At 56.0% G+C, this 22,833-nt stretch overlaps 2 protein-coding genes across 23 annotated transcripts; both read right to left on the reverse strand.

Annotated features, from left to right (window-relative positions):
• Positions 1–46: 46 nt before the first annotated feature.
• On the reverse strand, positions 47–5,902 carry Spib (Spi-B transcription factor). 20 transcript variants are annotated; one of them, XM_063270969.1, is made up of 6 exons: positions 5,856–5,902; positions 5,069–5,096; positions 3,703–3,778; positions 3,249–3,451; positions 2,689–2,839; positions 47–2,093 (listed from the first exon to the last, which is right to left on the reverse strand). In XM_063270969.1, the coding sequence occupies exons 1-6, from the start codon at positions 5,876–5,878 to the stop codon at positions 1,795–1,797; spliced, it is 780 nt and encodes a 259-aa protein (XP_063127039.1). In that variant the 5' UTR covers positions 5,879–5,902; the 3' UTR covers positions 47–1,794. The 20 variants fall into 20 exon arrangements, with proteins under 20 accessions (XP_063127039.1, XP_063127041.1, XP_063127043.1 ...); XM_063270971.1 differs by having other exon boundaries at positions 2,743–2,839; positions 3,219–3,451; XM_063270973.1 differs by having other exon boundaries at positions 2,693–2,839; positions 3,219–3,451.
• Positions 5,903–6,574: 672 nt separating this feature from the next.
• On the reverse strand, positions 6,575–22,665 carry Pold1 (DNA polymerase delta 1, catalytic subunit). Of its 3 annotated transcripts, none has more exons than XM_006229142.5 (27): positions 22,512–22,665; positions 17,383–17,572; positions 16,909–17,022; positions 16,277–16,423; positions 16,073–16,198; positions 15,830–15,998; positions 15,665–15,746; positions 15,465–15,594; positions 15,051–15,217; positions 14,732–14,836; positions 13,552–13,692; positions 13,240–13,350; positions 12,807–12,998; positions 12,639–12,727; positions 12,360–12,476; positions 11,960–12,073; positions 11,567–11,714; positions 9,801–9,896; positions 9,559–9,696; positions 8,863–9,038; positions 8,427–8,579; positions 8,248–8,350; positions 7,719–7,851; positions 7,521–7,634; positions 7,204–7,256; positions 7,034–7,131; positions 6,575–6,720 (listed from the first exon to the last, which is right to left on the reverse strand). In XM_006229142.5, the coding sequence occupies exons 2-27, from the start codon at positions 17,570–17,572 to the stop codon at positions 6,615–6,617; spliced, it is 3,312 nt and encodes a 1,103-aa protein (XP_006229204.1). In that variant the 5' UTR covers positions 22,512–22,665; the 3' UTR covers positions 6,575–6,614.
• Between the last annotated feature and the right edge of the window lie 168 nt (positions 22,666–22,833).

A 22,833-nucleotide genomic window follows, 5' to 3' on the forward strand; every position in this document is an offset into this window, starting at 1 on the left:
GTAACGGGCAGGGAGGGCAGTTCCTGATAAAGGATCCCAAGACAGCTGAATTTTGATGTAGGGCTTTATTATGCATGTAGATTGATGATGTTGGGTTTTAAGAAATAATTTTATTTGGTACCAGTTTAACCTTAACCACATGAACATCTGGATCTTCCATGATCCTTTCCTGCCCCCTGGCCACCCACTGAGGTGCTGCCCATCTGGGTGGCAGAGTTTTAAGGGCCTCTTCATGGTGGCCCAGCTCACTCAGGCTTCAAAACTCTGAGTTCTGATTCTGCCATGGAGGCCCAAGAGAAGCCCACAGTTTGAGTCTGCTTGACCTGCAGCAGGTAAAACACTGGGCCCGGACGGGCAGTTGTGAGAAGTCACTGGTGTGAGACAGGCAGGCACTGAGCAGGGTCCTGAGCCAACATCTGGACAAAGGCTGGCTCCAGAAAAGCTGGCCAGAGGTTACCAGTTGTCCAAAAATTCACATTCAGATATCTGGATTGTGGGAATGCTCTCTAGTTTGAAAGATGACTGTAAAAGGGGGCTTTCCTCTGAAGAAAACACCTGCAGGGACTTAATTTGCCTGCCTTGTGGGTGGGGGGTGACCAGCTCTAGAAGTCTGTTTAGCCATGGCAAGGGTGATAAAACAGGGGTATGCTTGGCTAAACCAGTGTGGTAAAACATGTCCGTAGCCCTAGCTTTCCAGTCACAGAGGCAGGAAGAGTGTTATGAGATTAAAGCTAGCCTGGGCTACATAGACAGACCTTGACGTAAGAAAAGGGAAATAGTAATATAGTGCTGCCTGGAATCTGAGCATTCTGGCTGAGGCAAGGGTTCAAGGTCATCCTCAGCTATATAGGGAGTTCAAGGCCAGACTGAGATACATGAGACCCAATCTCAAAAACCGAAGCCTTGTCACAGCCATACCTCTGCCCCACATCCCAAACTGGCCAAGTGCCAGTATGACCCTCAAACACCATACACAGATCACACTTCAAACGGGACCATCAGTGTGTGAATGCAGGGCTGCTAAGAGCCTAGAGAACTTCCCATATAATCAAAAGACCCCAGAAGGGAGGGTCCAACCTATAAGATTCACCGAACACACCATCCCTACCCTACCCAACAATTCATCTGGGACATAGATCCCAGAGGGACCCGAGGGATGGCTGAGGCAAGCTCGAGGACAGCCTGGGTTACATAGTAAAATCTTCTCTCAAAAATGGAAAATGCCTGGTCTGATGGTGCACCTTTGTAATCCCCAGGATTCAGGAGGCTGAGGCAGGAGGATTGTCACAGGTTGGGGGCCAGCCTGAACTACATAGTGAGACCCTGTCTCAAACAAATAAAAGTCATAAATGGATACAGAGAAAAGTCACACACAGGTGGCACAGTGTTCTCAGGGAGCTCCAAACATAACTAGATCTCAGATCTGACAAGGGCCTCAGGGGAGAACAGAGGGACCCATCCGGCCAACAGATACAGGGGTTTGGGGGCTGTAGACAGCGCCACCTGCTGGTGCGATAGCGTGTGAGCTTACAGGGCTCACAAGAAGTATCTGCGGATTCTGGAACCGCAGACAACACCAAGGGCCCCCAAAGAAAAACTTGCCATTTTGGAACAGCGTAGAATGGCCAGTGAGCCCTCAAACAGGACCATCCTGGGTTGGAATCCCATACATGGCACAGGAGACTCTGGGGAGGCCCTGGTGAGAGCTGAGGACCCTGGCAGCCTGCTGATCCCCAATATGGGGTTCTATGGGCACTGGGACTTAGGGATCAGAAAGGGGTCCCAGCGGGGCGCTCAGGCACGCCGGGCGGCTGGCAGCAGCGCGCTGTCAAACTGGTAGGTGAGCTTGCGTTTGACCTTGCGGATTTCGCCTGTCTTGGCATAGTTGCGCAGCGCTCGGGCCAGCTTCTGATACGTCATGCGTTTGCGGTTGCCCTTCTGCTGGCCCCAGCGGCGAGCCAACAACTCCTTGTGCTTGGAGGAGAACTGGAAGACGCCAGCACCTGGCTCCACCCACCACACGCACTCGCGCATGTCCCCGCGCAGGAGTAACTCCAGCAAGAACTGGTACAGGCGCAGCTTCTTGCGTGCACCTGCAGGGTGTTGGATACCCGCGTTAAGAGGGGGAAGTCTGTTAAAGGAACCCCCAGATCTACTGCCCCTTACCACATTTTAGTTTTCACAATTGAGTTGGGCCTGATTGGCTCAGATCTATTATTCCACCTACTCCAGAGGCTAAGGAAAGATCACCAAGTTCAAGACCAGTCTGGGTAACTGTCTTTTAAAAGACTGTCTTTTAGAAATAAGAGGGCGAGGCTTGGCTCCGTGATTGAGCCCCTTGCCTAGAATCCCTCTAGTGAGTGAGGGAGTATAAACAAGATGACTGGTTTTACATACAGGAAACTGAAGTCCAACAGAGAATAGTTTGATTGAAAGGCTGTCAGACACAGAGGTATAAGGAGAGGAGGATTGTGGGTATGTATTGGGTTTCCTTCGGTTGTTACTGTGTCTTTGTGCACAATGGAAACCAAGGCACAGAAAGGCCAATGTCCTTGACCAAGGTCACACAGGCAAGTAGCATGGCTCTGGGAATTTCCTTGGGAAGTATTAGTGTTTAGGGGACTCTGGTTCCTGCATCTTCTCCCCCACTCCCAGTCAGCATCCCCACTAAATCTCCACCCCACATACCTGCCTCAGATCCCCTCCCCTCGGAGCCAGCCAAGAGGGCCTCGTCTGACTCACTGTCCGAGACCTCCAGGGCAGGGCTGTCCAGCAGAATGTCTTCCTCCTCTGATAGCACAGGGCTGGGGTACGGAGCATAAGCCAAGGAGCCCAGGGTCTGTGGGAGACCAGGGTCACCTGCACATCACTCCCTTGGTCCTCCCCACCTCTGCCCAGGGTCACCTGCACATCACTCCCTTGGTCCTCCCCACCTCTGCCCAGGGTCTACATCTTCCTGTACAGTGTGAACACTGGCCTTGGTTCTTGTCACAATACACAGAGAGGTTGAAGCAGTTGCCCCAAGATATATAGCCAGTAGATGGCATGGGTAGGAACTGCCCTCTGAACTGATGTATAGAGTAGGAAGCCCAGGGGACAACTGAGTTACCTTGGAAGGGTGTTCTTGTGCCCATCCCCCCAACCCAGAAGTTCATTTCAGGGGTTGTACAAGAAATGTGAGGTGGGAACTCTCCCTTCAAGCTGTCCCTGCTCCTCACCTGGCTGGTGAAGTCCTCTGAGGGGTATACCTGGAGGCCAGGCCCCGAAGCCTCCAAGCTGGGGGCTGGGTCAAGGGTTCCCACGGGACTGTAGGTGGAGGGGCTAGGACCATGACCATAACAGAGCTGCACAGCCTGGGTGTGGGCAAAGGCTGCCGTAGCAGCAGGGTCGAAAGCTTCATAGGCAGCGATGGCAGGGGCAGGCGGGGCCTCTGTCCAGCCCCATGTGGAGTCTAGGAGAAGGGTCAGAGTTAGTAGCTGAAGGAGGACAAAAGACCCGCACCCTCAAGGTCTCACACAGAGGGGCCTTTGTAAGCTGTGCAAATCTCTGACCCCAGAATTTGCATGGGGGAACAGATGAGCGGGAGGTGGGGGAGGAGCTGGCTTGGGGAGGGGCTGCCATGCTGGGGGAGAGCTCCCATGAGCCTCAGATTCCCCCCTCTGTGAACTGGGCCCAAGGTGGTTTGAAGCTGGGGTCACTCACCAGGGCCCCCATCTGAATCTGGGTAACTGAAGGACTTGCAGCTGTCCAGGTCATAGAAGACACCTTCTGGGTACTGCTGGAGTGAGGACAGGGTCATCTCAGGCCTTGGAGATACTCCCTCCCCAACCTTAGGGAAGACTGACAGACACATGAGAGAAGGGAATGGCCGATGGGGACACAAACAGAGACTGAATCCATGAATAAGACACACCCATAAGCTAGCATCTGCCCTGGCTCAGACCCTCAAGGAAACCTAGTAGTTCCCGGTAAGCAACTAGTACCAAGAAACTCACTCTGTAGCTTAGGCTAGCCCAGAACTTGGAGCAACTGTTTAGCCTCATCCTCTTGAGTATGGGGTGACAGGCATTCACTACCTTAATCCAAGACACCAGTTCATCTCAACGACTGTATGTTGCTTCAGCCCCAGCCACTATAGAGGCAGTAGAGACTAGACCGAAGCAGAAGGGCTACCCATTGACTTCCGCATGCCCCTCCTATTCATGCAGGGGAGATGGAAACCTGATGCACAGAGCATCCTGAGGCAGCTGTGCTTAGACCCCAGACCACAAGCATCTCAGCAAGAGGGATAAGCAAACTATGGCCGTTCTGGTGGGCAGTGGGCCATGCAGCAAAAGGGAAAGAATGGTTACCTAACACACCATGGAAGAAGGAAAGAGGTCAGGTGCCCAAAAGACCCTAATATAAGTCACTTCAAAGGTTCATATGAATCAGTATAAAATACTGGGTGCCTTGGAAGGGACTCCAGAATGACGGACATGTTCTAGATCTGGGTCTGGTAATGGCTACAGAGGTTATGTACAATGAAGGCACTCACTGATGCACACCCAAGGCATCAATTTTAAACAACCTACAAGTCAGGCATCTCTCACAGACATCCCCAACACTCTGAAGGCCAACTAGGAGAAATCCTGCCTCAACTAAGACAAAACTAACAAAGGTCAACGAAACACAAAGCAGAAAGGGCTTCGGGTTATGGGTTCAAGATGTTGGGGAAAATAGTGGGTGTCCAAAATACTACAGTTAAAAGATGTAAGATCGGGCTGGGGATTTAGCTCAGCAGTAGAGCGCTTGCCTAGCAAGCGCTAGGCCCTGGGTTCAGTCCCCAGCTCCGGGGGAAAAAAAAAAAGATGTAAGATTCATAACCCCAAAGAAGGGGCTGTACAGGAAGAACACAGGATCGACAGGTACACAAGGCCACGAAAGTAGCAGAGAGGTGTGGTGGGGGTGGGGGTCAGGGGAGACAGAGAGAGAGGCTGGAAACTGAGGCCAGAAGTAAACGATCTTAGTAAGGTTAGTTCCCATGGGCCATGCTGGGCCGCTACCTCCCCAGGGACCTCCAACTCACCAAACAGCTTAAGTGTGGGCCATCCAGCCTGGCAGGAGAGAGACACAGGGGCATGTTAGAGCCACTCTCAGCCACCTGAGTCTCACAGTGGTTGTGGGGCCCAGAGGGGAGGTGGTGGCAGCTGTGATCACCACCACAGCTCTGCAGTCTGTTGGGTCGGCTGTCCCTGTGTGCGCCCAGCCTTCCCCCCCAAACACCCCCACACCCCTATCGGGACAGGAAGTAGGGGGCGGGTGCCAGGCAAATGTCCCCCACTCTCCCGGGGATTTGCATGCACAGACACTGGGGGAGGCAGGGAAAGTAGGGGAGAAAGTCCCCAGACAGCTGGGGACAGGGTGGCCAGAGAACTGGGTTTGAGTGTCTTAAGTCCAGCTAAGACTAGGAGCAGCAGTGATCTGAAGAACTGGACTAGAAAGGTACACAGAAATGGGGGGAGAGGGGTGAGCAAAGCAGCACGTTCCTTGTGCCCCAGGATGGGCAGCCAGGGCACAACCAGGAACCAAAGGAAATGGCTGGACTGAAGAGACTAGAGACAGACAAAACCCAAGGTGCAGAGTGCCAGAAATGAACCATGCAAGATGACAGGTGGCACACCTGGGAGGACCTAGGCAGGACGGGAGTGTCTCCAGAACATGCCATTTCTGGAACCCTCTCTAGCAAGACAGAGCTGATGGAGAACTGTCTTCTGATGGAGAGTCACCCCCTGATCACCTGCCTCTGGGTGCCACAGAAACTGAGTGGGGTGGGGGTGGGGTCCCAAGAACAGGTTTGGGGGTTACCCACTTACTGTGCAGCCTCCAGAGCAAGCATGGTGGTTCAGAGCAGGCTAGGCTGGCTCTGGCCACCACCCCTATATATACTTTGGCCCAGCCCCCGCCCACCCCCCCCAGGGGCGGGCCATGGGGGCCCTCCTCAAAAATCCCCTCTGGGAGGGGTCTGAATTGCACAACCCTCTGGTCACATGGCAGAGAGGGTGGGCCTAGGAGCCATTTGGATTTGGGGATCCCCACCATCGGGGATGGAAGGCTGACACGGAGAAATGTAAAGAAAGGGGAGATAAAGGACTTGTAGGCTCTGGGGATAGGATGCCAAAGGGACCAATGGTGACCTGGGCAGGATGGCAGTGAGGCCCAGGGACAGCTGTGAGGACTGACAGGGAATCTCCTAAGGGCTGAAGGGAAGCCCAGGCAGACAGACCACCGGGAAGCACCACTGTGGCTGTGACACGACAGGGAGGGTCCCCATGCTGCCCTGAGGTGTAGAAGCCTCTGTGCTAGGGGGTGCCCCAGGCCTGGAGGGAAACAGGACAGCACTTGACACCAGCTGGGTGACCACCAGTCCCCGGGGAGGGGCAAAACAGAGTAGCAGTTCCATTTAGGTTTCAAAGGGAAAACTGAGATGCTAGCCCTGTGTGGACACAGGCAGAGGCATTGGGGCTCCAGGGGGTTGTACAGAGCCTATACCATGAAACCCAACCTGTTCCCAAAGACCACAACACACAGCCAGTAGCAAAAAGTCTGAACTTTATTCCCTGTCCCTTGTCAGGTCACCAGGCCTCAGGGCCAGGAGGTCCAAAGCGCTGCAGCAGCCGTTCCTGGTCCTCCAGGTCCTTGCGCACCTTCTTGCGCATGTAGAAGATGGGACAGTCGCGGCTGTGGAGGATGGTGGTCAGGGGCTGTTCCCAGGACTTTGACCCCTACCTGCTGCCCACCCAGGGGAGGGGGCTGTTTGCTTAGCGGGCACAGGGAAGCCGATAACAGCAGTGCCCTGAGAGGTAGCCAGCCGTATATCAGCTGTCACCTGGCGTGGGAACCCGCCCCGCCCGCCTGTTCCCTGGGGAAAGCCCGGCCCCACCCTGGGGGAGGCTAGGCAGGGGCCAAGCCCAGGCAGACCCTGCCCGTGCACGCGCGGCAGTGAGGTCCTACAGTGGGTCAGGAGTCTGGCAGCAGAAGGGGGAGGCCACACCTGGTACAGATGACATCCTCGTGCAAGCTGCCCTGGCAGCGCTGGCACTGTGTCCAGAGGCGCGAGAAACGTTCCTCCAGGGCATTCAGGTGTGACACCTGGGGACACAGTGGCTTGAGCAGGGCTGTGGGGGACCAGGCAGGTTCCAGCTCCCACCCTGTTTCACTCACCTCCTTCTGATAGAGCTCAGACTCCCGTGGCTGACAGAACTTACACACGGCTCCTGGGGGTGAGGTGAGGTGAGGGTGGGGGTGTCAGCACAGAGGTGCTGGGATCAAGCCAGGTCCTAGTCTCCCATCCCTGCATCTCTGCTCTTCTCCACCCGCTGCCCATCCCGGCTTCTGAAAGTCCCCAGAGGCAAAAGAACAAGGGCCCAAGTGTGTGGGGAAAACTCCCCTGGGGAACCCCGGAGCGGGCGAGGACCCTCCGCTGAAGCGCAGGCAGAATGGAGTCCAGTGGGGATAAGGGCTGTAACTCTGGGTCTCACCTTGATGGTCGATTACGGAGCGGCAGCCAATACAAGAGTTTCGGCGCTTGGTGAAGGCCAGAAGGCCGCCCACCTTGCTGGTGAGCACGGTTTTGCAGCGTGTGTGGTCACCGCCTAGAGGAGGGGAGCTGAATGGCCTTGTCCCTGCCTCTGCCCCTTCCCCCGCCCACACTCCCTCCTGAGGGGGGTCCAACTTACGCAGCAGCACTGACTCCGCGCGGCCCTCACCCAGAATGGGCTCAAAGATGCGCAATAGCGGCTTGGCCAGCTGCTGCTCCAGGTAGTACTGAGTATCAATGGGCAGGCTGTGCTCCAGCACAAACAGGGGGTCCTGTGGGCAGGCCAGGGTCACTGATGGCCGGTGACAAGGGTTAGGGGCTAGGGAGCTAGAGAGCTGCAGACAACTCCTGCAGTCTGGTAAAAGGGATGGGCCTGGAGCTGTGACTCTGGTCTGTGCGGGGGCCCTCAGATTGCCAAGAGTCAGCTTCCCAGAGGGAGAAGGGCCACGGAAGGGGTGCAGGGGTCAGAAGTATCAAGGCTGAGAATTGGGTGGCTTGGAGATGACAAAACCCAATAGAGCTGGCACCGAGGGTGGGGAGGGGTGGAGAGGGCACAGCAGCCAACTCTACACAGGGAGGCTCTACATGAAGTCTGGCCCAGGGGCATGACTGCCCAGAGGAAAGCAGAAGTGAGAATCTGGGAGGGGCACAGCCCAGGTGGGCCTGACCTCCGACTTCATGTAGGCGGCCACACCCTTGGCAGCACCAATGATCACGTAGGGTACTCGGTCGCCCAAGTTGGGCGCACTGCCGGGGTCACGCTTCCTCATCCTGCGGATAGGGGGGTTGGATGAGGTTTGGGGAGGGCTGAGTGGACCCAGCTGCAGGAGGCTGTGCGGCTCCCCACCTCTCAGCCAGCTCCACATGAGCCTGCTTGCCCGCGTAGTCTGCTGCTGCGCGGGTCAACTCTTTGGTGATGACCAGTTGGGAGATGTCTATGCGGTTGCACAGCAGGTCCGAGATGACATCCTTTGCATGGGCTACTGCACCATCAGGGTCCCTGAGAGAGGACATCACCAGGCACTGCTGAGGATGGGGCCACAACTTCTACCAGCTAGGATCTAGGCATCATGTACTCTGGGCTGATACTGAGGTTGGGGTTAAGGGCAGAGGCGGGAGAGGCCACAGGCAATCACAGCTGTCAGCCTGTGGTACCACTGCCCCTCCCCCAAGCCATCTGTGTTTTTCAAGGTAGGGTGCGAGGCCCCTGGGTCTGAGGGAGGCTGACTTCTTGGTCTTGGTGGGACACACACACACACACACACACACACACACACACACACCGATCCACGAGGATTCTGCGCAGAGAGGATGTGACAAGGTTGGCCACCAGGGGACAGTTGTCCCTACGCACAGCCTCCAGGCCCTTGCAGTCCATTCTGTCATGGGCATCAGAGCGGGAGGAGAAGAGTAGGCCGGCATAGCGCTTCTTGCTGATGAGCAGGTAGGGAAAGTAAACCTGGGAAGGACCCATGGGTGGTAAGCACGTGCACTTTCCTTCACCCTGAATCCTGAGACCCATCAGAAACAGAACCGGCAAGGAAGGACCCTTGACCTTGGTGAAATGAATCCTAAGAAGGTCCGACATTCTCCACTACCCCAGAAACCCACTGACACAATGCCACAGGCCCAGAGCTGGCCCCTACATTATGAAACCCAGACAGGTGACACTATAAAGCCTTGCAGCCTTGGGAGGCGACAGGATCAACTGCGTCCTGAGCTGAGAAGGCCCTGGATGAGCAGCCAGGGGTGTCCGAGCATTGGTGAGGACTGGAGGCAATGTCCAGCACCCAGAGCCACACACATGCAGATCCAACAGAGGCCTCAGCTAGACCCCAGAACACTGCAAGGCTTCCAGCCTAGGGACCCCCACACTACTGCACTGTTGGCCTCTGCAGGGATGCAAGTAGTAAGAGATCATCGCTAATCTATAAGACCCCTAATATCTCCACTGAGCCAAGTACAGGGGACACACGCACCTTCTCGAACTCCAGCCGGATGGGTGATGGGAAGTGACTGGATACCCAGTTTGCAGCCTCCCGCCCCAGAGACATTGCCTCAGCCACAGAGGAGACACCAAATCGGCACATCACAGAGTCAGTGTCACCGTAGACCACCTGCCAGGGTACATGTGTGAAGGATGTCTCTTCTCAACCCAGGAGCTGCCATGGAAGGAAGCCCAGGGACCCCAGAGAGCGGGCAGGTGTGACCAGGCCCTGACCTTGGCATTAGCATCGTAGCCATTTTCCAGAGTGTACTTGGTCTCCACTAGCTGCTTGGTTTTCTCAATCATCTGCCGCCCGAACCCAGTGACACTCTATTAGGAGCAAAACCAGGGAGAGTGAGAAGACAGATGCTGTACACAGTGGATCCAGCTTGGGGAGGACTCACCCCTGCCACTTTCAAGCATCACGGACCATACACCGCAGGCAGGTGTATCAAACAGGTGACTGCTGCTCCAAAGTGTGTACATTCTTGGGGGACAAGGAGCCACTCCCTCTCTGGGAGTGCAGCCTGGGTCTCAGTAGAATGGTAGAGTGAGCAGAGGCTCTACCACTGGGCACACCCAGCCCCTCACTGGGAGATTTTAAGCAGGGGCTAAACCATTGAACTATATCCCCAGTCTTCTTTTATTTCAAGATAGGGTGTAAGCTACCCAGCTCTGAACTCCCTGAAGCCTAGACAGGTCTCTCCCCCGGCCTCGCAGCCTCACAAACAAATGCAAGTACAGGCTGACATCACCACACCCTGATGTCTGTTATTTTACAGATGGGGATGGGGCTGGCTGGGTAGCGGGGCGTGACGAGCAGAATGCTCTCTGTCTGCCCGGGTTTCATGAGGTCATGGGACATCCGAGGAGCCCACACCTGACTTGTCTCTGTGCACCTGCTCTGTGCTCCCTTTTCTCAATTTTATTCTGGAATGACTCAGTAGCTTGCTGTTCCCCCATGAGAGGTGTGAGAGACAGACAGGGTTATTTACCAGTGGCTCCTTTGGCCTAAGGTCCCAACACCCACCCCATCTCTGTGGGATGCTAGGAGTGAGGATGGCAGGCAGGCAGGAGGGCAGGAGGGCAGGAGGGCAAGCGGGCGGGCGGGCCTGGCCAGGGGCCCAGCTCCTGGGAGACACCCTCTGAGTGCCTGGGCATCCTTCCAGGCACTCATCTTCCCCGAGCCCTTGAGTCACACCACAGATCTCTGCTCACAAGAGGAGGTAACAGGGACTCTGGGATTATGGGAGCTGGAGTGAGCAGCAGCTTGTGTTAGGCACTCAGCCTCTACCCTGTAACCCATCCTGTGAAAACCCTGCCCCCTCGTTCTGGACACTCCCTGGCTAAGTGCTCCTGACACATCGCTCCTCACTGCTGAGACAGCCAAGTACCAGGACTATGACCAGATTGGGTAGCAGCACCTCAGGCCCCCTCACAACAGGATCGTCCACAGACCATGCATGGCTGCACTTCAGGCCTCATACTCTCTCACTGTTACTCTGTTTCTGACTGAACCCAGTGCTGCCATGTTGGCCAGGGAGGTGGGGCAGTTCTTTTCTACTCCTGTCCCAGCTGGTGCTAGCCACGGTCCTCACTAGAGTCCTCACACTTGGGACAGAGGCCATCAAGTGACCCACTGAATCCAGCCTGGCCGTGCCCCCCCCCCACCTCCACAGGGATGTGGAAGAGGTGACCGGAGGGGCAGCTGCTAGGGCAGGGAAGCCCAGTGACCCAGCGTCCTGAGCACTTTCCTCACCTGAGTCACTGGCAGAGCCCTGTAAGCTACTGAGCCAGAAACATTACCTGACCACAGAGTCCCTGTCCTACTAGCCTGTGAGCGAGAAGTACCAAGGACAGGTGCTCTGGTCTCTGATGACTATGCATAGGGCACAGAGCATGGTCTCACATTGGTGACATACTGCCATACCCCCTGACCCATCTGACCCCTCAATGCAGGGCAGTAACCCCAGTCGCCCATCAGGGTCCCAAGGGCTCACCTGGGAGATCTCCAAACACGGCAGCTTGCCCACCTGGGCACCAGTGAAGCCATACACAGAGTTGGCACTCACTTTTAGTGCCAGCTGCCGTCCATCCAAGACCTGTCGCCGCAGGGGGTCCGTCTCCTGAGCCAGCTCAGCCTTGGCCCTAGGTGGAGGCGGGATGAAGGCTATTCAAGGGGACCATGGTTCTCTGGGAGGCACCCAGGCATGGACACCGATCAGGGAGGGGTGCCAAATATAGCAGAGGCGCTGTGCGCTGCTCAGAACGCAGGCCGGCTAGACACAAGGGTGACGCCTGGAAAGGCGCCTCATTTAACACAGCCACAGCCACAGAATACCAGGGCTAAGTCAGCACAGGGATCTGAGCATAGAGCAGAGCCCACAGCCCACCTCTTCCGGGCACTCAGCAGATTCTCCAGGATTTGGGGCAGGAGGCCCTTCCGCACAGATGCCTTCACAAACTCATCCCCAGTGGGTGTCTTGATGAACTCATCTGGTTTAAGGCTGGGGAAGGAGGAAACACAGGAGGCTGGGCTTCTGAACTACCTAGATCCCCCATGGCCTGTCTTTCCCCAGCTTCCCCCAGGCCTACCTCTCTCTGCAAACCTCCCCCAGGACCTGCTTCAGCCTCCCCTAGGCCGGCCTCTCCATTAGCTGCATCCACAGCCTGTGGAATCCCTGACTCCCCTGTCTCCCTTTCCGTGGACCTGATTCCTGAGCCTGATTTATCAAGCCGTGAAACCAGGGCTCAGGGTGGTTTGGGGGGGCATCCTGGATAAAGGCAGCATACCCCAACTTCTGGGCAGCCCCAGGCCGTAGCAATGTGGTGTAGCACAGATTGTGGGCCATCATGATGGATGGGTACAGAGAGGAGAAGTCCAGGGTGGCAATGGGGACATCATAGTACCTGAGGGAGAATTTGGGGAAGTCAGCCCCACCCAGCCCCTACCCTTGGGCCCTGACATTTTAACATTCTTATGTACAGGATCTCAAGTAGTCCGGGCTGGCCTTGAACTCCTCCCAAGTGCTGGGATGACAAATGCCCCACTGTGCCCAGCAGGGTCCTTACCCTTTGAGGGGCTCAATGACAGTGGCTCCCGTGTAGTCCTCACCTCCCTCCGTCTTCACCACAGGCATCAGCAGCCCCTGGCGCATGGCCTAGAGAAAGGGTGGCGTGAGTATCCGGGAACCAGGTAGGGTGTGTACACCTGTGTGGCCGATCGGGCCAGCCACTCACCTGGCGCAGCAGCTGAGACACGACCTTGACCTGCTGGCCTCGGCTGAGCAGGTACCCAAGGGGTACACCAGTGACACGCGCCATCTCCACATTGTTCACCAGCACCATAAGGCGCTCGAGTAGGCGAAGAGGCAGAAAGGCATCCTTCAGGCAGTACACGGCCAGGCGGCGACGCGTCTGTTCATTCCCATTCTGGGGATGATGGGCATGTGGGGTCAAGGGCTCAGCGGGGGCTCAGGCAGGGGTGAGGCAGGGGCTCAGTAAGGAGCTCAGGCAGGGATGAGGCAGGGGCTCAGGCAGGAGCTCAGGCGGGGTGAGGCGGCGGGGGCACAGGCAGGGACTCAGGCAGGAGCTCAGGCAGGGGTGGGGTAGGGGCTCAGGCAGGGGCTCAGGCAGGGGTGAGGCAGGGAGGAGCTCAGTGGAGTGGTGGCACCTGTAGGTCAGTGATGATGCTGTGCTGTACGTCCTCCTTCTGCTCACCCAGGAAGTGGAAGCTCACAGCGTTGAGCGTGTAGGAGCGGAGCTTGTACTCCCGAAGCAGCACCTGGACAGGTAGGGGTGCGGCAGGGCCTCAGAGGTGTGAGGAAGGATTTCTCTGGTGCAGGGTGCAGCCTCAAGGGTTGTGGGACGGGTCTAGAGGGTCTGTGGCACTGAGGTGTGGGTGGGTCAGGGTGGAGCCTCAGGTGGGTAGAGTTTTGGGTTTAAGGCAGAGTGTTGGGGGTTGTGGGGAGTCCTACATACGTACCTGCAGCATATCCATCTGAACGCGACCCACCATGCTGACCACCTTACTGTCCCGCCGGCCCACCTGCCTTGATTGGAAGGAGGAGTCACGGATGTTGGAGCGGAGACCAGTCACACGGCCCAGGAAAGGGAATCGGTCCACCTGAAGAGGAGCATTGGGGAGAGCTTTGCTATGGTGCAGACCGGTCAAGCCCAACTCCAAACCTAGCCTTAGGACCTCAGGATACGGACAGGAACCAGGACAGGGACCAGCCATGGCACTCCTGGGTCTGGCAGAGACCGCTTGGGTGGGATGAGGTATAGATCAGGGACAGAGGTGAGAGCTATAGCCCCGGAGAGACTGAGAGACTGGGGGCCTGATGAGCTTAGGTAGAGACAAGGACTATGCCTCAGGTGGGGGCAGAGGGAAGCAACAGGGTGGCTCTTGGGTACAGACCGGCAGAGAGGGAGTCTTAGGGGAGAAGGGCCAAGGGTGAGACACAGGACATGAGGACTAGTGTCTCCCTGCGGCTGGGCAGTCAAGTCTGCTCGGCTTACGCATCGCCAAATGGGCCACAGACGCAGAAAACAGGAAGGTGATACAGTACATCCTATCGGGGCTGAACTGAACCCCCAAATAATACTGACTCCTCCCCTTCGTATCACCTGTGACCCCATGTGTAACAGAGCTTGCCCTAGAAGAAGGGCCAAGGGAAACTTCACTGAGGCACAGAAGAAAGCCCAAGCAGAGGCAGGCCAGGACTCGTACAATTAGAACCAGGCTCAGGAGGGCCTGCCTGCCCTCAGGCTCACAAAACACCGGCATCCTAGAACACCCAGAGGCTCGCCTCTGCAGCCTCCCCCGCCAGACCAGTGTGCGTCCCGTGAATGTGGCTAGTGTGAAAAGGCTCATGTGCTCCCTTTCGACAGCACCCAGCCCTCGCCACGCACCGAAACGAGTGCCCCTTTCCTTCTTCCATGCCCGTATTTTCCCCTCACCCCTTGCCCGTGAACTCCAAAGAAGGTCTAGCCACGATGGCAGCCGCGGCGACAGTGTGGAGGACAGGATTCTCAAGGCAGGCACCTGTGCCTCCAGCTGGAGCGAGGTAAGGCACACCTGGGACTCTGCAGCGGCCAGCCCAGGGCATGGTGGCCCCAGTGGGAAGAGAAACGATCCGGGATGAGATTTCAGCTTCCCTCACCTTTAAGGTTTGTGCCCGAGAGATGAGGTAGGGGAGGTCAAAGTTCTGAATGTTGTAGCCGGTGATCACGTCAGGGTCCATGGCGAGGATGAAAGTGGCCCAGGCCTGTGGAGGGAACACGAAGGTTGTTTTTGCCTCAGATTCCTTCATTTCCAGAAGATTTAAGGCAACCTCGGCACTTGCAAAAATATCACAGAACTCAGGAAGATATTTAGCCCAGCCCCCAACCCCAGCCCCAAGGACATGGTGTCACTATAGAGAAGGGTCACTGGCTAGGCTGGGGACACAGGGCAGGTGGCTCTGAGGGGGCAGGACCCACCTGGAGCAGGTCTTCTTCCCGTTCATAGCTCTGTACTTTGGCACCCAGGATGGGGGCGCAAGGCCGCAGCGTGAGTGCTAGGCGCAAGAAGGGCTCTGGCTCACCCCAGCGCAGCCCCAGAGAACAGATCTGGATCACGGGGTCACGCTCAGGCTCAGGGAAGATGCCTGGGGAGAGGAGGACACAGGGACCTCACTCCTGCTCTTCCCTTGCCCTGTCGGTCCACTCCGTCCCCACACCTGCTCACCGCCTCTCCCAGCTCCCTCTTCCAGCCACATGGGTGGGACGGCCCCAGGCCCTGGTGCCTTTGCACTCAGAGCTCCCCTTCCACCCACTCACCCCTCCACCAGGGCCTGGCACATCACGGATGTCCAGGGAGAGGGAGGAGGAAGAGCACAGGCTCTCCGGACAGACCTTTTCGGCCAGCGCACTCGATGTCGAAGCTAAGCACACGCAGGGGTGCGATGCGCTGCCACTGCCCTTCTGGTGGGTGACTGATCACGTCTGACCACAGCACATCCACCTCCAGCTGACACAGTGTAGCCTGGGAAGAGGCACAGGGTGGGGTTGGCACCGAGTCCTGGTTCCCCACCCCTGCCCCAGGGAGCTCTTACCTTCTTCTCTGCCCTCCGAACGTACTTTCCAGCTGGGAGCTCCAACCAGTTGCATCCCACAATGTCAGCATCCACCATGAACCTGGAAGAGTGGTGTGTCAGCTGGCAGGGCCACCTGAGGGGGTAGGGGGTAGGAGTAGGGCAAAGGGGGAAACAGGACAGCACCGGATCTCAAAGTCCACATTGGCTTCATAGGGTGCAAAGCTCGGGGTGCCCAGGCCTGGCACTCGGATACCCTGTTCCAGGAGGCGGCGGGCTGGCGCCATCAGGCGGGGTAGTGCCAGGGTGATGCGGAGAAAGGGAGAAGGGCCGTGGCCATGGTACCCAAACATGCCTGCAGAGAAAGGAGGTTGGCACCTAGCGGGGCTCCCCACCCACCACCCCCTGTGGTCCCCAGGCCACACTCACTCTCACGGGAGCACAGCTCTATAGCTAGCACTGCCGGCCCCGAGAGCTCCTTTCCACCACGCTGGTCCCGGCTGATGGCTGCATTCAGCTCCCGCTGTAGTTCACTCAGGTGCTCAGCCCCAAAACCTGGTGTGGGAGGCCGGTCAGAAGAGCAAAAGAAGTGCTGGGGTCCAGGAACAAGTCCCGCAGGTCAGGGGCACTCACCCGGAGGTGCAGGGGTGTAGAAGTAGGGGGCAAAGCCGTGGATGTGGCAGCAGACGGAGAAGCCCTCATCGGTGACCCCAAAGGCCCTCAGTATGGGCACTGAGTTACGAGATGCGGGGGGTCCTTCTGGCAGGGGAGGTGATGTGCCTAGGGGAGGGGCGTCAGAGAACACACCTCAGGTCCCCAGGTTTCCACCCGGAGCCCCCCACTGAAGCCTCGGGATCTCGCCCTTCAGTCCTTCCTGATGTGGGGTTACAGTGGAACCCAGTCTTTCCCTTGGGGTGCTGGGGATAGAATCTGTGGTTGGTTAGAGCACACCCCAGCTCTCACTGAGGGATTCCAGGCAGGAGCCCTCCCACTGAGCTGCAAGTACCCTAACCCCCTCCCTCCCCACAGTAAATACTCTAAGAACATTTATTTGCTGATGAGTGTGGAGGTCAAAAGACACATTTGGGACTTGTTCTCTCCTTTCGACGTGTGGGTTAGGAGGGTTGGAATCAGGCTTGGTGTCAAGTGACTTTACCCAAGCCCAGTTTACAGAGCTCTAAGCCCGGCTCCCACACTGGGAATGAATGAGGTGAAGCACATCCTGCCCGGCTTGGTTCATCCCCCGCCTCCCCCTGCCGACTCACCCACATAGTGGTCAATCTCCAGCTGCTGGAAGATGAGGGGCTCCGTGCTGGGGTCCAGGGCAAGTGGGGTGGGCCGCAGCCACCGTGGGTCAATGTCTGCAGTGGAAAACTGCCCTGGATTGAAACGAGAGGCTCCATGGATGCATCTTCCACAGAGGCAGTTGCCCTTGGCTCACAGGAGAGAGCTGGGTGGGTGGTCTGGGTTAGGTGGTAGGAAAGACCTGGGGTCAAGGGCTAAAGCCAGGAAGTGCAGTCTACACTGGAGAGAATGAGCTAGGAGAATTTCTCAAGTCTAGGAGTTCGAAACCTGGCAACAACAAGAACCCCCTATCCCCCGCCCTGAAAAGCAAGCTGCCAGCCAGGAGGGTCCCCACCCCCACCCCACACGGACACAGGGTCGGGAAACCCTCGGTAGGTGCAAGCCATCTTTCAGTATCTCTATATGGGTAGGATGGGTTGGGAAGTGGGGCCTACCACCCACAATGCCCTCAGGGGGCAGCTGCAGCTCCTCCTCGGCCTCCTGCAGCCGATTCTCGGCCTCTATCTCCTCCAGCAGCGCCAGGTTCTCCTCAAACTGTGACGGCTCATCTTCATCCCAGAGGCCCTTGCAAGCCCGCTTTGGGGGCACCCCAGAGCTGGGCGCTTGCCGCCGTTTACCATCCATCTGTGGGCAAGTTGGGGCTCGATAAAGTCTAAGTGGGCCCTCATTCCCCTCCTCTCTCCCTCTGACCTGAAGTTGGCCATGTAGCCCAGGCGTCTGCCCGTTTCTGTTTCCTCGGTGCTGGGATCCCAGACGTGCTAGGGACTGAACTCGGGCCTCCATGCTTGCACAGCAGACACTCCACTCACCCAGACATACCCCAATCCCCGTATCCACACACTGATGGCTGACTAGGTGACGGGAGACCCAAGAGGAAGCAGGCCTCTAGGAGCCTGCCTCTGAAGGATGGTTACCTTCCAGCCTCCCCAACCCCTCGGAACCAGCTGAGCCCAGTGAGGCAAACTGAAGCTCTGAGCCTAATCAGACTGGGCTGTTTCTCTCAGGTCTCTGAGGAGGCAATGAGAAGTCTCCAGGTCGGGAAGAAACCCTTTCTCAAAACACAAGGTAGGCAGTGCCTGAGGTGTGATATCCAGGCTCGACCTCGGGCCTCCACCCACATCCCCGCACGAGCACAAACTATGAATCCATCCTGTGTCTAACAATGGAGTTACTTGCATGGCTTCTCATCTCCCCACAGTCCACCGGCTAGGAACTGCTATCACCAGGAAGCAAGTAGTCCTGGATCACATTTGCCTACAGAGCTGCTCACACTGTGGACTACAACCCCGAGGAAGCCAGGACTGAGACACTCGTCAACAGCTAATACCCAGAAGTCAACTTAGAATCGCACAGGTAATGAACCCAGTGTTTCTGGCAGTGGCTGCCTCGGCCGTGGATACACAAGCAGCCCACTTTCCCACTGCGAAGCCACCACCTTGGGTACCGAGTCGACGTCTTTACTGTAGTCTCTGCTCACAGAAATATAATGGTTCAATTACCAAAAACAAAGACTGCGTTTTCCTACTGTCCCCTCAGCGTGCATTAACTAAGCACAGCTCTGGTTTGTAGGGCCTTTGAATGTTATAAATGACTGTCAGCGGGACAGCCACCCATGTTCCTGTGACCACTCCCTCAGGCAGGCTCCATCAGCAGCGCTGACTAAACTCACTGGCTTAAAAGGGGTCCTGTGCTGAGGAGGCCAGCCTGAACTACCGAGTTCCTGGACAACCATGGTCTAGAGCCTGCTACACCACATTTGCTAGTGTTTTGTCTAGGCTCCGCCCCACAGTTACCTGGCAACAGCCAGGCATGCCTGACTCACTATAAAAGGGGCTGCTTGCCCCCTCCTCTCTCTCTTGCCTTCTTGCTCCCGCTCTGTCCTCTTCTCCCCCCCCCATTCTCCTCTCCCCTCTCTCTCCATGTGCTCATGGCTGGCCTCTACTCCCCTACTCTCTATAATAGACCACGGTGTGACTAGTCCCTCATGGGGAAGGCACCCCTTTGCCCTTCACCTGACTACACATCCACCAAACACATTCCTTCTCTCCTTATCCTCTTAAAAAAACACAACGGTGTTGGCGTTCCTACAGTACAGCATGTAAGAGAATGAGGTTGCACTGAATCTCTAGTGACTGGCTTGGGTACCCGTATTCCAAGGAAATACCAAAACTGGCATGGGGTGTGTACCCAGGCCAACTTCATAGCGACTGTGTGAAGACCTGAACTTCTTTCTTTTCTTTTTTTTCCAGACCTGGGGACCGAACCCAGGGCCTTGCGCTTACTAGGCAAGTGCTCTACCACTGAGCTAAATCCCCAACCCCAAGACCTGAACTTCTTATGAGACCGAATAAAACAAAAACACATCAGCAGAGCCTGCAAGGGCCCATGTCTGTGACAGGGTCAGCGTGCTTTCCTTATGCAGGGACAGTCACTGAAAATGTGTGGAAGGCACACGCACGGTCAGAAAAAAGAATATAAAACTTGTTGCTGTTGTTTGAGACGGGGTTTCTCTGTGTAGCCCTGGCAGAACTGGAACTCAGTCTGTAGACCAGGCTGTCCTGGAACTCACAGAGATCTGCCTACCACTGCCTCCCAAGGCCTGGGATTAAAGGTGTGTGACACCACAGTCCAGCTTATAAACTTTTTTAAGCAATAAGAAGTAAGGCTTGGTCTGTGAAAGGAAAAAAAAAAAAAAAAAAAAAAGGCTGCCCCTGTTCCCAGCACCACAACACAATGGTCAGTAAGGCCGGCTCCAGGGCTTTGCAGCCCTCTTCTGGCCTCATCGGGAACTGCACACACACAAACAACTAAAAAGAGAATAACATTTTAAAAGAAAATTCTTGTGGGCTGGTGAGCCCGCTCAGAGCACTGACTGCTCTTGCAGAGGACCTGGGCTCGATTCCCAGCACCAGCTCACTGGTAACTCCAATTCCAGAGGATCTGACCACAGTGGCTATTTCAGGTACCACATGTGCACTGTGCACCAATGCACACACAGGCAAACACTCAAAGTATAAATAAACCAATCTTTAAAAGTTCTCCAGTAAAACAGGTCCTGGGTACCCGCCACAAGACTCCTAGCTTCTACAGAGCGAGGAGACTGATGTATGGAATGTTCTGGATGGTGTTTGCCCCCCCCCCCCCCACTAAATAAAAATCACACCTCAGTCAAAAACCACAGGTGCTTAGCTACAACAATTCTGAATGTGAGAGCTGACCCTAACAGGTGGGGGCATATGGAGAACCTGCTTTTACAAGGTTATTTCCGGAACCATTGTTTAAATCCCTAAGGACTGGAAACCACCTAAATGTCCTCCCTGGGGGGACAGTTTCAAGAGTCCCTTAGTTCCATTCAATGGAGTACTATGCAGCTGTATAAAGAAATGAGGAAGCCATATAGTAATATGAAAGGTCTCAAAGAGGCTTTGTCTCTAGTAGGTAAATCAAGGTGTGGAACAGCCTGAGTCTACTTTTGTTTTTATATTTTACAAAAAGACAAGGACATCTAAAGAGAGGATTATCGCACAGCCGGCTACCTGAGAAGTTGGGACAGGAGGGTCCTGTGTTCGAGTTTAGACCACGCTGCATTGCAAGATCACATTTTATAAAGCTGGGGAGTAAGGCTCTGGGTTTGCAGTTGGGACTGTAGGTACCGTGTCAGGCCCCTAAGGATAGAAAAAGCTGCTGAAACAGCCAAGGAGAGGCAGGCAGGTGTGGCTATGGACGGACTGCGTGCTAGGAACTGCCTGCACTGCCCCAGGTTGAGCTGGCAGATCAGGTTACTAGACTGCGGATGCACGTGGATGCTGCTCTTAGGGGACTCTGGAGAGGGTGCTGGTGGTGAAGTGTCACGCCAGCTACAACTTCCCAACAGTTCAACATGCTGCACAAACAAATGCCACTAGACACCACTGAGGACCGCTGACCCAAACAAGGGACATGCCTCTGCACTGCAGAGAAAATGAGCATCCGTCCCTCACCAGGTCAGGAAGCAAAGACACCTCCTGGAAGGAGGCAGGGGAAGCGTGGAGCTGGCTCCCACAGAACAGAGTGGGAAGGCGGTGCTATAAGGAATAGCTCTGCCAGTAAGTCGCTCACAACATCCCTCCCGGAGGTAAGCCAATCCACACTGGGTCTGGCAGCACCCATAACCCAAGATGTACATACCTCAGGGCAAATTCAAAGCCAATCTGAGCTATAAAGCCTGACTCTCAAAAGCCAGTAGAGGTCTGGGGATTGAACTCAGCAGGGCTCAACACCCAGTCACACCCTAGCCCCTCACGGAGGGAATTCTTGGCTGTACTGCTAACTATATACCCAGCCCTCTTTTTACTCATTTTGAGACAACGTCTCACTAAGTTGCCCAAGCAGGTTTAGAACTTGCCACCCTCCTGCCTCCAAAAGCTTAACAATTGTTTCATGTCACCTCTCCCAGGACTGCCGAATCCAAGTACTCCTGTACCACTCCTGGAGGGTGGTCCCTCAAGCATCTCCCACTCCCACTAACTGCTTCTGTCACCTCAGTCTCCCCTTATCCCGGACAGGGATGCTCCCGAGATAACTATCTTGGAGGCACAATTTTCCTCCTCCCCTCAGGACAGTCAACCTAGGTGCAAACCCCACTCACTAGAGGGACGCTCTCTGAAGCTACAGCATCCCGCAGGACAGGTGTCTAGACTCCCACTCATGCTGTGGTGACAGTGGTACGCTAACACAGTAACCATTCATTTTCCCCAGGGTATCTCACACAGTGAGCTTCACACTTGGTTTCTCTCCTCTGGGACCCTGCAGTGACAGCTGCTCTGGGACTGTGGGACTTTGGGATATGTCTCACCCCCCCAACCAAACACCAGGCTGGGTAAGCAGACTGCCCTCTCTAGTATCAATTTGCTTGTTTTATTTATTATATAAAGCATCACATCCGGTGTGCCAGCGGAATAGATAATTGAGCTTGTTGGTCAAGCTGAACAGCCTGAATTAGATCATAGGGAACCCACATAGTGGAAAGAGAAGAACACCACCACAAAGTTGTCCTCAGATCTGCACGTGTGCACCATGGCGCGCGCGTGCGCGCACTAAGGAAAAAGGAAAGGTTGAGGCATTGCTTTTTCTCCCATTCCTACTTTTTTTTTTTTAATTTGGGCTTTTGAGGCAGGGTTTCTCTGTGTATCCCTGGTTATCCTGGAACTCAACTCTGTAGACTAAACTAGCCTCAAACTCAGGATCGCTTGCCTCTGCCTCTCGAGTGTGGGGGATAAAAGAGCGCCACTACTCCCGGTTCATTCCTACTTCTTACTGGACTTTCTGATACTGTCGCCTTGCCTCTTGTACAGGGAGCTGACACAAGTGCCCTGTACTTCCGCGCCTCCAGCCCGGCTCCCGTGCACGCCTTTGCGCTCACACCCGGACAAACCAGCGCACCCCGGGTCCTCAGCTCCTGGGGTCCGTCCTTTGCATTGCCAGCCCTGCTCTAACCTGCCCCCAGCTGCGGATATCCCGCGAGCTCTCCGCTCGAGGTATCAGTTGCGTGCACGAGCAACCCATACTCTACTTTCTTACTTACCGCGTCAAACAGCTTTTCCCGCCACAAGGTACGCCGCCGTGACCCATGAACCCTACGCGCGCAGGCCCAGAGCTGAGGCACGCCCGCTAGGCCCCGCCCCTGGCCGGCTAGGGTGGTCAAACCACGTCCCTTCCAGGGAGGATCCACAACCACGCCTCTCGCAAGTGGTCCCGCCCCGTGACGCTAACGGCACGAGGACACACCCCCAGCATCCAGGCTCAGGGAGCCGGCTTGACCTGCGGTACCCGAGCGCCCCCAGCAGGAGCGTGGGAAGGTTGCCACAGTGGGTGCTACCCCGCTGCTTTTGCTAAGTTTTTTTTTC

The sequence above is a fragment of the Rattus norvegicus genome, chromosome 1 (assembly GCF_036323735.1).
Source record: "Rattus norvegicus strain BN/NHsdMcwi chromosome 1, GRCr8, whole genome shotgun sequence".
Classification (NCBI taxonomy): Eukaryota; Metazoa; Chordata; class Mammalia; order Rodentia; family Muridae; genus Rattus; species Rattus norvegicus.